This window comes from Rhineura floridana, chromosome 3 (assembly GCF_030035675.1).
Source record: "Rhineura floridana isolate rRhiFlo1 chromosome 3, rRhiFlo1.hap2, whole genome shotgun sequence".
In the NCBI taxonomy this organism is placed as follows: Eukaryota; Metazoa; Chordata; class Lepidosauria; order Squamata; family Rhineuridae; genus Rhineura; species Rhineura floridana.
In genome coordinates, this window is record NC_084482.1 from 129,862,442 (window position 1) to 129,876,956 (window position 14,515).

The following is a 14,515-nucleotide window of genomic DNA, read 5'->3' on the forward strand; positions in this document are numbered from 1 at the left end:
TCTGCAAAACCTCATTGCGAGGCCAGAAAATGGTGGTTTCCCCTCCTGTTTATCTGAAAATCTCATAAATTGGGTAGGTATATACATTTCAGTTTTTCCCCCTGTTGTGTGTAGGAGTCAGATCCTGGGCAGTGTTTTGAAAACCTTCTCAATACTTGCTTTTGGGGGTAAAAACAGTGCTAATCCCATATGTCCAGAGTAAATCCTATTGAATTCAGTAGGAATTACTTTTGAGTAGACATGATTATGAATGTGCTGAAAATCAATGGGACTTTGGAGTGAATGTAAAAAAGAATTGTGTTTGTGTTCTCTTTCTGCCCCCCCCCCCAGTCCTATTTTAAAGCAAGTAGGCAGGGCTTACTTAGGTATTGCAGTTTTTATTCTGTAGGAAACTAATACTGATTTTTAAAAAACTAATACTGATTTTTCTGCAATGACCAATTGGTTTGACAATAAACTATTATATGGGCTGTATGTGTTTATACATCTGCAGTGTGTGTGTGTGTGTATGGAGTCTTTCCAACCCCCCTGTGAGGTAGGGTTGGAAACCAAGGCAGCTCACAACAAGAAATAAAGCCATTTAAAATCCAATAACCATAAAAACAAGTATAAACAGTTGCAAAACAGTGTAAAGTGGCATGATTCGGAATTTTGGGTTGTGTGAATGAAGTTGCTTATCACTTGAGGTTGCATTTCTGTCCCTGTTTGAGTAAGCCCCATTGAATACGCTGGGACTTGCTTCTGAATAAATAAATTTAGGATTGCACTATAAATATCTTTACAGTTTGTGTAAATAATAAATATATTTGATAGTTATGCTTATATAAATATTTCTTCATTTATCATATTTTTGGTTTTTGGTTAGGAATCCTGACTGGTTGTGAGATGCTTAGTTTTTTGCCTTATAGGAATCTTCTTGTGGTTGGTATGGTATTACATTTAGGAAAGTGTTAGTGCCTTCTGTATTTTTTTTTCCTATTTGCATTTCACTTATCTTTAACCTCACTCCGTTACAGCCATAGAAGCAACAGCAGCATATGCAAGATAATTAACTCCCATTAGTGATAAGAACAAGAATTTGTAATTATTATTTCAATTAAAACAAGAGGCTTATCAATACTTTGAAGAGGACCAGATATTTATTTTCTTTCTGAGCCCAGGACTGGGTCTTTCATGATGCCCGGGGAGCAGGAGAGTAGTCGATAAAACAGACATTCTGGCATTGGTAATCTAATTAGCAAGGTATGTGTGGGGTTGCTGTACACTTCCAGGCTCAGTTTCATTTTGAGTATGGAGGTGGAACCTGTGTAGATGTGGTTATCAAAGGGAGAAGAAATTTTGAGTTAAGCAAAGCTCTGCTTTTATAAAACCTAAGAAACATACAGTACTTTGAATGTCTGAGTGCCTGCACCAGTGGAATACTGGAGGAACTTGTAAAACTTGCTGCAACAGTATTTAGAACTGAGCATGTGGCGAGAAAGACTCCTTTTCCTAACATTTTGGCTTGTTTTTCTCTGATTGTGTATTTTTATTGTTTTTACTATATTTGTAAGCTGTGCTGAGCTCTGTTTTTAACAGCAAAAGGGCAGGATATAAATTCTCTTAATCAATCAATAAATACTCCATAGTGTTGGAAACTAGAGTCTAGGCATTTAATGTTGCTTTTTAAAAAAAGATTTCTCACATCTTTCCCCAGTTTTTGGTGGTAATTCCTCGGCACAAAAACAAAACAACTGGACAATCCAAATATTAATATTTATAAGTTTATAAGTGACAGTTTTCCTGCTAAGTACCTGCATGTCATAAGCAGGGGTAGTCTTATACGGCGAGTATATCCCAAACTCTATATTTTAACTGGAAAAGTTGGGGGTTGTCCTATACGCCCAGTCGTCTTATACACCGGAATATACGGTACTGCTTTATGTTTTATTCATCCTTTATTCCTAGCATTGTAGTAGTAAAAGACTTCCAAGTAGGCCAGAAAAACCACCTTATTATTTCATGTTGAAATACCTTTCGGTAATATTTGAATCAAAAAAAGGGCTGAAAGATTGCTACATTCTGCACTCAGCTACTGCTTTTCTTAAATATAGGAATTTTTTTGAATGGATTGAAAAGTGGGTAAGCATTGTCACTGTTACAGCCTGTACAAGAACTGCAAACTAGTCAGGAATCCAGGAGGAAACTTATCAGATTTTTCATTCATTTTAGTTGAGTTGAAATTTATATTATAGACAGTTATATGATAAAAGAAAATTTCCTCTTGATAATGTAGTACTAAAACACTGATTTCTGTTCAAGTAGATGTTTTAACTAATCAGGTAACAGAATGGGTAACTACAGTATACAGTATTATAGATTCTCCCTTGCCAAGCTGTTCTGGGGCAAGGTCCTTCTTAGCCATGATGTCACCACTTCCCCCATTAACCATGCACCTGGGCCAGAGGGGATACAGTTCTCCAAGTTGAAGAATCCTTGTAAGGCAGTTTGTGTTAGAAGGAGTGCCCATCATATCGGAAAGTTGACATTGGTTCTTAGGCAGAGTTATTGCAGAATTATTGTTGAGCAGGCCAGCTGCTTACAGCTTGTGGGCAGGAGGAGGAGCTTCAAAACATCAGAATGGGGTTAGATGTCTCCCACATATGGCTACTCATGTACACGAGTGTTTCTGATCATTATTTGTTAATCAGAAAATTTAACAAAGCAATATAAAAATATTACCCACTTCCTTTTGCTCACCTTTGTCTCCTAAGTGATTTACTGATTCCGACTTCATACAGCATTACTAACAGCCATCTAATTTAATGCACTAGTGTTAAAATGTTCATTTTTTATTAACTATTTATTTTATACTTGGAATGAGTTGGATTCCCATCAAAATTGTGATTAAAATCTGTGGTCTTCACAGATTCATCACATCTTCTATGTTGTTTTCTAAAAATTATTTCTTTCTCTGTGTGTAGGTGATATACGCAATGACTTGTACCTGACTTTAGAGAAAGGAGACTTTGAAAGAGGTGGAAAAAGTGTACAGAAGAACATTGAAGTAACTATGTATGTTCTTTATGCAGATGGAGAGATTCTAAAGGTATAGATATTATTTCTATTAAATTTAGCATCAGTTTAGTTCTGTCAGCAACTTTATTTACTTTTAGATTTTTAAAAATTGGAAATACTTTATATGTGTAGGGATTGGATTTATTAATTCTGTTCAGAACTTCATACAAGATAGTACCCTGTGGTACCCCACATCGCACCAGCCAGGGGACTGAAAGGCAATCACCCAATGCTATTCCCTGAACCCTCCCCCCCAAATCAGAATGCAGTTATATAAATCTATGGTGTGGCTGCATTTGGAATATTGTGTACTGTTCTGGGCATCTCACTTCAAAATGGATATTGTAGAGCTGGAATTCACTAGAAAAGACAATTCTGGAAAAAACAGAAGGGATTAGAAAAAGAGGAAGGCCAAACAAGAGATGGATTGATTCCATAAAGGAAGCCACAGACCTTAACTTACAAGATCTGAACAGGGTGGTTTATAACAGATGCTATTGGAGGTCGCTGATTCATAGGGTCGCCACAAGTCGTAATCGATTTGAAGGCGCACAGCAGCAACAGAGCTGGAAAAGGTTCAGAAAAGGGCAACCAAAGCCATCAAGAGAGTGGAACAACTCCCTATGAGGAAAGGTTGCAGCATTTGGGACTTTTTAGTTTAGAGAAAAGGCAAGTAAGAGTGATTTGATAGAAGTGTATAAAAGTATGCATGGCATGGAGAAAGTGGATATATAAAAGCTTTTCTCCCTCTCTTATAAAACTAGAACTCATGGACATCCAATGACTCTGAATGTTGGAAGATTCAGGAGAGACAAAAGAAAGTAGTTTTTCACACAGTGCATAGTTAAAAATGGAATTTGCTCCCACAAGAGAGAGTGATGGCCTACATGGATGGATTTAAAAGAGGATTTGACAAATTCATGGAGGAAAAGGCTATCTGTTGCCACTATCCATGATCACTATGCTGTGCCTCCATAGACAGAGGCAGTATGTTTCCAAGTACCAATTGCTGGAAACCGCAGGGGGGGGACTTGTGGGTTTCTCATGGGCAACTGGTTGGCTACTGTGAGAACAGGATGCTGGAGATGTTGTGGTTCTAATCATAAGAACATAAGAAGAGCCTGCTGGATCAGGCCAGTGGCTGATGCTGGACTAAGCATCATTTTCTCACAGTGGCTGAATCCCAGATAAGTTAAATGTGATAAAATAATGCATGAACTCCCTTTTACTGATGGAGCATTGGTACATCAAGCCCAGAAACTTGACTGGCAGCAACTCTCCAATGTTCCAGGCAGAGGCCTTTCCCATCACTGGAGCCTTTTAATTGAAGATGCCAAGGACTGAATTTGGGATCGTCTACATACAAAGCATGTATTCTTCCCCAAAGCTATGCACCCCATGAAGTAGGTGGGATATCCGAAGACCACATAATGGATAGAACTCCCTTGTACATAAAAACATGAAAAGGGTCTGCTGGATTAGGCCAACGGTCCATCAGACCCAGAAGCTTCAATAAGTTATGCTGCACACCTCCCAATGAATACTGGAAGTGCAAGCTTCCTGCATTGAGCAGGGGGATGGCCTTATAGGCCCCTTCCAACTCTACGATTCTATGATATTAAGTGTATTTTATTGATGTGTCAGTTGTAGTTGGTTCCAATGTGCTGAAATCTATATTTCTTTGAATAGCTTGACTTCTTCAAAAGTCAAAATAGGAATGTTTCAGGAAAAAGCACATATTACATGAAAATGACCGTTAGCATTCACTTCCTATCTGCTCCTCAGACCCACTTATTCTGTTTAAAAAAATTCTAGATTCCCCCACCCATGATTTGCTAGAGTTCAATATTTTGAAGTGTTGTTTCCATGCCTGGTTTTGTTTAGCAGATGCACATGAATTAGACTAATTAAAATATGCTACATTTCGGCATACTTAAAATGATACTTCCTTGACATTATTGTGTTTTTTGTAATGTGATATTCTTTCATTCTTACTTTGTATTTTTTTCCCCATTTTGTTTCTAGGAGTGCATCAGTTTAGGCTCAGGAGAGCCAAGTAGGAGTGTATATCATTCCTTTGTTCTCTATCACAGTAACAGCCCTCGTTGGGGAGAAGTCATCAAACTTCCCATTCCCATAGACAGGTTCCGTGGTTCTCACCTCCGTTTTGAATTCAGACACTGTTCCAGTGAGTGCAACATGCTTCTCTGTCTGGAAGAGACCTACTTTTCATAGGCTGGTTTTCTTCTGTAGATTAATGCTGTGCTAATTTCTCAAAGGCACAAGAGAATATAATAGTTTGAAAACATACAATAGTTAGACCATGTTTTCACAACTGTTTCAGCCAGTGATAGTTGCAGTAAAAACAGCTGCAACAACCTCTAGCAAGGCTGCAGTTCGGGATAATTTGTGGCAATGTCCCTAAGGCAAATCCTGTACATGCTAGTGAATAAATCCCTCATAATGTGTTGGAGGGCTGGAAGATTTGTTAATAAATTAGAGTAGCTATTGAAAGAAAAACTGGAATTTATATGCGAAAACTGAAAATTGTACTTTAGACAAACACATTTACTTTGTTGTATTTCTCTTTCTGTGCCACCAACTCAAATGAATTTCGGTACATCTTGATATACTGTATCTTAAAGTTAATGGCTTTTTTGTTTTGTTGCAATGCTTGAACTTTGTTTCTTGTGGTGAAATATATGGCCCATACTCTTTGTTGGTGTTTGGAATATTAGGTTTTACAGATTCTCCTAATGCTGAAAGGTACACTTAAAAAAGTCAGAATAGTAGTCACTGAACTAGTTCACATGTCATGGTAAACCATAGTTATTGGTTTACCAGACATGCCTGCTTCATTCTTTCCACTAGTGCAGGGAAGAAACAAATGTCTATTACTGGCTTAATGTTACATTTAAGCTGAGGTCTTGCTTTGTTTCGTTCCAAACAGGCCACGATCTGCAGCCAAGGTTTGCTTTTAGCTTTATGAATGGTTTGAATGAAACAAATCATGCCACAGTTGAGGCATAATGCTAAGCCAGGGGCTGCATTTTGTTTCTCCCCAAAGATAGTGGGTAGGAGTGAAATAAGTTTGATAGGCACATTTGCAGCAAGACATTAACTATCGTTTACCATGACATGCAAATGCTGCCAACGAATGCTTTCATACTGTCTTGCATTGTGGTGTATTAATTTTGACCCTGTAGCACTATCCCCATAGCATTATACTTTATGGTCCTGTTTATCAGTCACCTCTGCTACCTTGCAGCCTTTTCTGTCCTTTCCTTCTTTAAAAGACATTAACAACCAGTTCCTTTTATCAGCAACCAGTTCCATTTTTTAAAAAGTCACATATTGTACATGGTTTGAATCCAGAGTGCCTTGTTTGTGGAAGGGACGAACTCCAGTGGAGTCTCCCGTGGGAGGAAAGGTGTGGGGAAGATGATTTTCACTGTGCACATGTATCTGGGAATAAGTTGCACTGAACATAGGGAGTCTTTTAAATGCATAGAATTGCACTGTGCATAGATATGCATAGAATTGAACTGTCAGAACTGTGGGATGGGGTTGTCATAAGCCTGACTAGGAATAAATAGAATATTTTATGATTGTAGAAAGCGCAACCTGAATTGAGACAAGATAGGCATCATAGAAAACGTTTTCTCTGTTTTTTAATAAGTAGCAGGGATAGGCTAAAATGTTAGTTAGCTTGTTATTACAATTCATGCAAATATTTAATTTCTTATTGCAGCAAAAGATAAAGGAGAAAAGAAGCTTTTTGGCTTTGCATTTACACCACTAATGAGGGATGATGGCACTACCCTATCGGATGATATTCATGAGCTTTATGTTTATAAGGTACTATAGTTCCTCACTTCTTATATATTATAGGCCTGCCATCAATTCATCTCATTGTTCACTGTGTTGATGTATGTATGAATAAATCCATAATGGCACAAATCTGCTGTGTCAAAAAATAAATGTTTATATGGTTCTCGATTCATCCATTAAAGTACATCACAAAATGTGAGATACTGCAACTAAATAGACTATCACAAGTATTTTATTGTCTCTTTCTTGAGAGAACTTCCCCAACTGTCTCCTCTTCCTCCACTTAAGGAAGTGTTTATACTTGTATCCAGCTTTATATTTGGGGTTGAGATAGGTGACATGCATGATTACAGTCTTACATTTAAAAGGAGGTGGGGCGACAAACAGCTCAGTTCATGAAAGGGCCACAACTTTACTGTTTTACTAATTCTGCTAGGGAATGGCTTTTTAATAAAAAGTTACACTTACTAATCATGCAAAAGTATCATAGTACATCTTATCTCCCTTCCACCTCTTTTGCACCACGCTAGGACCATCCTTGGATAACATTGTCACTTAGGCAGAAACCCCCACACTAATTCTTTTTCTCTCCCTCTAAAGATTTTTTTTGTCCTGGATAGAATAAGGTGTCCCACCGAGCCTGATAAACAGCACAATCGTTCAGCAGAAGACTGAAGTCTAAACATTTGATATAAACAGAGTTTGATATAAACATGTTTAGAAGCCTTGAGAAGTAGTCTGTTAATAGAAGCCGTTATGCATTGCTATCATGATTAGCACAGGGATGCATCTTTTTATACCCTATATACACCCCCAACAAGTATACTCTAGCTATTTAAAAGGAAGTTAATTCAAATGGAAAATGCATGTAACTTTTAAATTATTACAAGACTATTGTAACAGTCTCCAACAACCATCAGTCCCATATTGCATGGCAATTGGTCAGGGATGATGAGAGTTGTAGTACAAAACATCTGGAGGACACTAAATTGAGGAAGATTGATCTATCCAAAGCAGTAGAAATCAGTTTTCTAAAGTGTGTGCTGACTAAATGAATTTGATACATATTCTGAATGCAGAATGTCTGTATGCCTAGAATCAACATAAAGTCTAATATAGTCTGTTTATTGGAACAGCAATACACAGAGTAAAGTAGCAAAAAAATTAAGTAAACTTTATTTCCTTTTTTGTGTCTCTCTAGTGTGATGAAAACAGCACGTTCAATAACCATGCACTGTACCTGGGTCTTCCATGCTGCAAAGAGGACTATAATGGCTGTCCCAACATTCCTTCAAGTTTGATTTTCCAGCGTAGCACCAAAGAGTCTTTTTCAGTCTCTACCCAGCTTTCTTCTACCAAACTCACCCAAAACGGTACAGTAATTTTCACTTCAAGGAATCATAGAATGTAGAAATAGAGGGGTGCTTTGTACATTGCATTTTAGTAGATATACATATAAAAAAGTTGACGCATAGTGCTGTAAGACATATTTGTTATATATTCACATGGAAAAGGGTTCTTGGTTGGCTGTAGCTGCCTGCAGCATGTATTTGTATTGGAAATCTCTGGGTTGTATCCAAGTAAGTCCTACACAGAGAAGACCTATTGAAATTAATAACTTAATTTAGCCAAGCTCATTAATTTCAATGGGTCTGCTCTAAATTGGTTGTTATGTGCCTTCAAGTCGATTATGACTTATGACGACCCTATGAATCAGTGACCTCCAATAGCATCTGTCGTGGACCACCCTGTTCACATCTTGTAAGTTCAGGTCTGTGGCTTCCTTTATGGAATCAATCCATCTCTTGTCTTTCTCTTTTTCTACTCCTTTCTATTTTTCCCAGCGTTATGGTCTTTCTAGTGAATCATGTCTTCTCATTATGTGTCCAAATTATTGTGTTGGTAAAAAATATTTTAATGGGATTCAGAAATGACTGAGAAAAGGAAATGAATACATTGAATCTACATATTATCTGATTATCAGTCAATATCCCAGAACATGTATTAATATATATCCATCTGCAAGGCCATTGAAGAAGACTTTTCAGTCGAAACATGTCTGGCCAAAACATATACTTTGAATTTCCTGGGTATTGAGTCTTGTGGATAGGCCATTGTTCATTAGTTAATTCAGGATTACAGATTGGCATTGTTTTGATTTCTTCATTCTTTACCTTGTATGGACATGGATTCTGCATAGAATTTGACCTTTGGCCTTTTGTGTATTAATATGTGCACTATTGTATGTGTACTTTTAGAAACATTTCTAATTGCTAGCATTTATGCATGTATTAAAATATTTTATTTTTATAAACATTGCTTTCTACACTCACCTTAACTCTTTGTAGCAGCATAGTGTATATGTTAAGGCAGATTTTAACTCCACAGTTCCAAATTATTATGACCTCAGTTTCATCATTTTAGCTTCTAGTGATAGTTCTGGTTTAATTTGTTCTAACACCCAATTATTTGTCTTTTTTGCAGTCTATGGTATCCACCAAGCTCTCCTCCAACACCACATTTCAAATGAGTTGATAATTTTTCATGATCTACACAATCAAAGTCTTTGCTGTAATCTATAAAGCACAGGGTGATTTTCTTCTGAAATTCCTTGGTCCATTCCATTATTCAATGTATGTTTGCTGGTACCTCTTCCCTTTCTAAATCCAGCTTGGACGTCTGGCATTTCTTACTCCATATATGGTAAAAGCCTTTGTTGTAGAATCTTGAGCATTACTTTACTTGCATGGGATATTAAGGCAATAGTTCTATAATTACTGCATTCCCTGGGATCCCCTTTATTTGGAATTGGGATGTATATTGAACGCTTCCAGTCTGTGGGCCATTTAGTTTTCCATATTTCTTGACAAATTTTCTTCAAAGTTTGGACAGATTCAGCCTCAGTAGCTTGTAGCAACTCCATTGGTATGCCATCTGTTCCCAGTGATTTGTTTCTTCCAAGTATTTTAAGAGCAGCTTTCACCTCACATTCTAAACTTTCTGGTTCTTCATCATACGGTTCCTCCGTGAATGAATCTGTCATCCTGGCTTCTCTTTTATAGAGTTCTTCAGTGTATTGCTTCCATCTTCCTTTTATTTCATCTCAAACAGTCAGTGTGTTGCCCTGTTGATTATTCAACATCCCTACTCTTGGTTTAAAAATCCCTTTCATTTCTCTAATCTTTTGGAATAGGGCTCTTGTTCTTCCCTTTTTGTTGTCCTCTTCTATTTCTATACAATAACTATGGTAATAGTTCTGTTTGTCCCTATGTACTAGTCGCTGTATTGTTGCATTTAGGGTTCTGACTGTGTTTCTATCTCCTCTTGTTTTTGCTTTCCTTCTCTCTTTAACCATTTTAAGAGTTTCTTCAGTCATCCATTGAGGTCTTTCTTTCTTTTCAACTAGAGGTATTGTCTTTTTGCATTCTTCCCTGATAACGTCTCTGACTTCACTCCATAGTTCTCAGGTAAATTTAAAGCCTCAAATGTGTTCCTTATTTGATCTTTATATTCTTCTGGGATGTTATTTAAATTGTATTTTGGCATTATGAGTGCTTTGTTGTTCTTCTCTAGCTTTACTCTGATTTTCAATACGACCAGTTCATGATCTGTACCGCAGTCTGCTCCTGGTCTTGTTTTTACAGAAAGTATGGAACTTCTCCATCTTCTGCTACCAATTATATAATCAATTTGTTTCCTATATTGACCATTTGGTGATGTCCATGTGTACAGTCTTCTTTTCGGTTGTTCAAAAAATGTGTTCGCAAGAAACAAATTATTGGCTTCACAGAATTCAGTGTCTTTCTCCTGCTTCATTTCTGTCTCTTAAGCCCCATTTCCCCACAATTCCTAGTTCTTCTCTGCTCCCTACATTTGCATTCCAATCCCCCATGATTATCAGCACATCTTGTTTTGGTGTGTGATCAATTTTCTCCTGTACTTCTGCGTAAAATCTCTCAAATTCCTCTTCTTCAGCATTTGCCTTTGGAGCGTAGACTTGGATGATGGTTATGTTGATAGGTTTCCCATTTAATCTCATTGATATCACTTGCTCAGACCTTGCATTGTAGCTCCTAATTGCTTTTGCTACATCATTTCTCACTGTTAAAGCAACCCCGTTTCTTCTTGATTTCTCATTTCCTGCATAAAATATTTTGTAGTTGTCTGATTGGAAATGTCCCATTCCCGTCCATTTTAATTCACTCATGCCAGGTATTGATACGTTCCATTTCTTGCTTGTCAATTTCTAACTTTCCCTGGTTCGTGCTTTTCACATTCCATGTTCCTATTGTGTGCATCGTACAACTCCGGACTCTCCTTTCGCATCTGTGCACATCATCCTCTGGGCTTCCTTTCGGCTTTGACCCAGCTGTGTCATTAGTCACAGCACTACTTGTACTTGTCCTTTGTTCTTCCCCAGTAGCTCGGTGAGTGCCTTCTGACCTGGGGGTCTCATCTTCCAGCACTATCTTGTGTTGCATTTTGGATACTCTGTTCATAGGGTTTTCGTGGTAAGAGGTATTCAGAGGTGGTTTACCATTGCCTTCCTCTGAGTTTGGATGCATCTTAGTAACATTGGATGAAAAGCACACCTTTTGTGGGTGTCTTTTATAACAGTTTTTTTTAGTTTGAAATTAACTTCAACTTTGTCTGCTGATGATAGGGTCTGAGATGGTTGATACTGGGGAAGACATAGCATATGATAGCAGGTGGCTGTGGCTTGGGGCAAACACTTCATGGGTTAAATTTGGTCATGGGCTTGAGATTCCCCACCCCTGGTTTACAAGATTCTAGAATCTACAACCCCAAGTCTACAAATACTTTGATCATACAGAATATTTTTATAATGGCCATCAAGAATGACTGAGGGTTGTTGTCAATGATGCCTGGTTTGCTAACTAAAATGGTTCTGTGGCAAGGAATTGTGGGGAAAACATCTTGCCTGAATTAGGGCCTCTAGAAGGCTGTGAGACTGTCAGTTCCCACAGTTGAATCCAATTAATTAGGCAGTGAGTAAGAACATCTACTTATCAGCTTGAGACTGATACCTCAAGGCCACATGCCTGGGAAGGTTGGAGAAGTGCATGACCGTTAGGCAGAAAGCTCTGGAGGATTTCATAATCAGAATGCCCCCTGATTGGGTATTGGCTGTTGCTGGGGTTTTTTCCAATAAAAGTAGAGCTAAGTTCTGGGTCTTTGTTCCCCAATTTTCCTTGGTGCTACCTGATGTTGGGGTTCCATCTTCTTACTGCTATCCAGGCTATACATCTCTGGGGTAGATGTGGAACCATGAAGCTACTCTGCCTGTCTTCCTATAGTGTGAGTGTAGAATGGGCTAGACAGATTTGTTATTTTTCTTGTGATGTGAACTCTCTGTATTTTTTGTGTTTTATCTAACATTTTGGGTGTTTTATTTAAGGAATTATCTTGCTACTATATTTTTGCACTTATATTTTATCTTAATAAAGTTACCTCTTATTTACCAGTGTGTGTTCATTGCAGAGGGAATTTAGCTCTGAATCCAGCACTTTGGCCATTTAGCCACAGACTTATGTATAGTTGGGTATTTTTCCTTAAGGCTCCAAGACAAGGAGTGCATCTTTGGCTTTTGGCTTTTGGAATCCTTGGCAGGTCTGTCTCTGGCACTTTGGATTTCCCTTTGGCCCAGCGTGGATGACCAGGTTTAAGGGGTAGTGGCAGTCTACCTACCTTATAGGGTTGTTGTTGGTTTAAATCAGCCCTGGTAAGGGAGGCATGGGTTGTGCCTGGCTGGGATCAATTGCCTTGGGCTTGGGATTTGATTCTCTGGCGAGAGTTCTTTACAGGTGTTTTTTTTTATAATTATAGGTGAATATGCACATTTGGCAAAGTGTTAAGATCAGGAAGAGGTTTCATATTCATTATTAAATTTGAGCAGACATAGATAGAGAAAAAGATATTACTGAATAAATTCCCTTCTTAATTGATTTTTAAACTTGGCAATTGTTGTTTTTAATTAAGACAATACGCTGCAGAAAGACCAAAGGAATTTATCAAATGAGTTGTATGCTGTAGCCTGCATTCTTGTTCTGGGAAGTCAAAGAAGATTGCTTCCGTAGGGAGCTTCAACAGCCTTCCTTCCTCCGTATCTTGATTTTTAATCCAATAAGTAAAAGTATACAAATGCACTTTCATTTGAATTGGTAATGAACTGGGCTCAATGTACAGAAAAACAAAAAGTTGTACCATGAGGAGTGCTCAAAACAATCCTCAGCATTATACTGTTGCCAATTTAGAATAGGCACTATGTCCCAAATTTTCTGCACTGTATAATAGTTCTGAGCATATTTTAACATGAAAAGTTATAAAAATAGGAGCAATGGGTATCCTTCTCCATCCTTGATGCCACTAGGTTTTAATAATATATTGCAGAACCGGTACAATAAGTAATTGGAGGCTTTCATATTCTTATTATAAAAAAGTAAAATGTAACAAATTCCAATGAAATAAAACTTTTTACTCAATTTTTAATTAAGTCTCTGACATTTTTTATGGCCAAGGTTGGGCTTCACACATTCACATGTTGGTTTCTTTGGTCTCTGAATACGTTCTTCAATCATGTAGAGGGTGGGATATGTGAAGTGGAATTATCACATCACTCCCCTCTTGTCTCCAGCAACAAGCTTCTGTTTTATGTATTGTGCGTTGTGAAAATGAAGAAAAATAACAAAAGTATGCACCCAAGGCTTAATGTTGTATAATTGTGTTCAGCAAACTTGGAATGGCTCAGCAGATAAACTTTACTTACGCCCAGGTTTGACAGATCACCATATTATGAGGCAGGAAGGTATTTTCTGCTAGGTTCAGTTTGCTAGTGACCTTGGTCAACAGGAAGGGCAGGAGCGGCCAGCAAAAAGAGGCAGTTCCATAGGCCTGGCCTCCCAGCACCAGCATTGCTGCAATATACTGGGAAGGGGCAGGGCAGTGATGAGGGTGGTGTGGTTCAAGTGAACCAGTGGGGCTGCTAGATTAGCTCCACCTGTGTGCCTACACAGCCCCAGCCTCGTCACTGTCCTGCCCTGATATGGTATATGGTGCTGATGCTGCGGACAGGTCCACAGCACCCTCTTTCTTTGCTGGCTACTCCTGATTTATACCTCTTCATTTCAACCTGCTTATATGCCTGGACCTGTTGATTTGCAAGCGCTTCTTGAAATGTACTTGCTGTCCAGTTCTGGTAAGTGGTAATCTGAGTTGTAGTGGCTGATCTGTGGTAAGTTTGTGAAGAGATAGTCTCACCTGTGGGTAGGGAAGTTGATTTGGAGGATCTTTTTTCTTCCACTTCTGTTTCTATTTCAGGGGTTGCCAGTCTTTTTGCGCCCCTGGGCACATTTGCAAACCAGAGAAACTGTTGTGGCACCACACATATACCATAACAATGCATGCATGCTTGTGCACACATTCCTTCTGCCGGACATTGAACATTAGATTAGAACATCGGGCATTAGATTTAAAAAAAGTATTTTTACTTTTTTTCAAGCCCAATGGGGGAGGGGTGATCTTCCTATGGGTGCCGCCCTGGGCTCCTACTGGGAGAAAGGGTGGGATATAAATTAAATAAATAAATAAGGCCACTGCTGGTGCCCAT

At 38.3% G+C, this 14,515-nt stretch overlaps 1 protein-coding gene across 7 annotated transcripts in view; it reads left to right on the top strand.

The window, feature by feature from the left end:
• The window catches only part of DOCK3 (dedicator of cytokinesis 3), a 463,693-nt gene that overhangs the window by 198,349 nt on the left and 250,829 nt on the right, over positions 1–14,515 (top strand). For all 7 annotated transcript variants that reach the window (XM_061617883.1, XM_061617886.1, XM_061617884.1 and 4 more), the window contains exons 15-18: positions 2,964–3,088; positions 5,083–5,245; positions 6,809–6,915; positions 8,090–8,261. In XM_061617883.1, the coding sequence (XP_061473867.1) occupies positions 2,964–3,088; positions 5,083–5,245; positions 6,809–6,915; positions 8,090–8,261 (567 nt within the window). The remainder of the gene's footprint in view (positions 1–2,963; positions 3,089–5,082; positions 5,246–6,808; positions 6,916–8,089; positions 8,262–14,515) is intronic.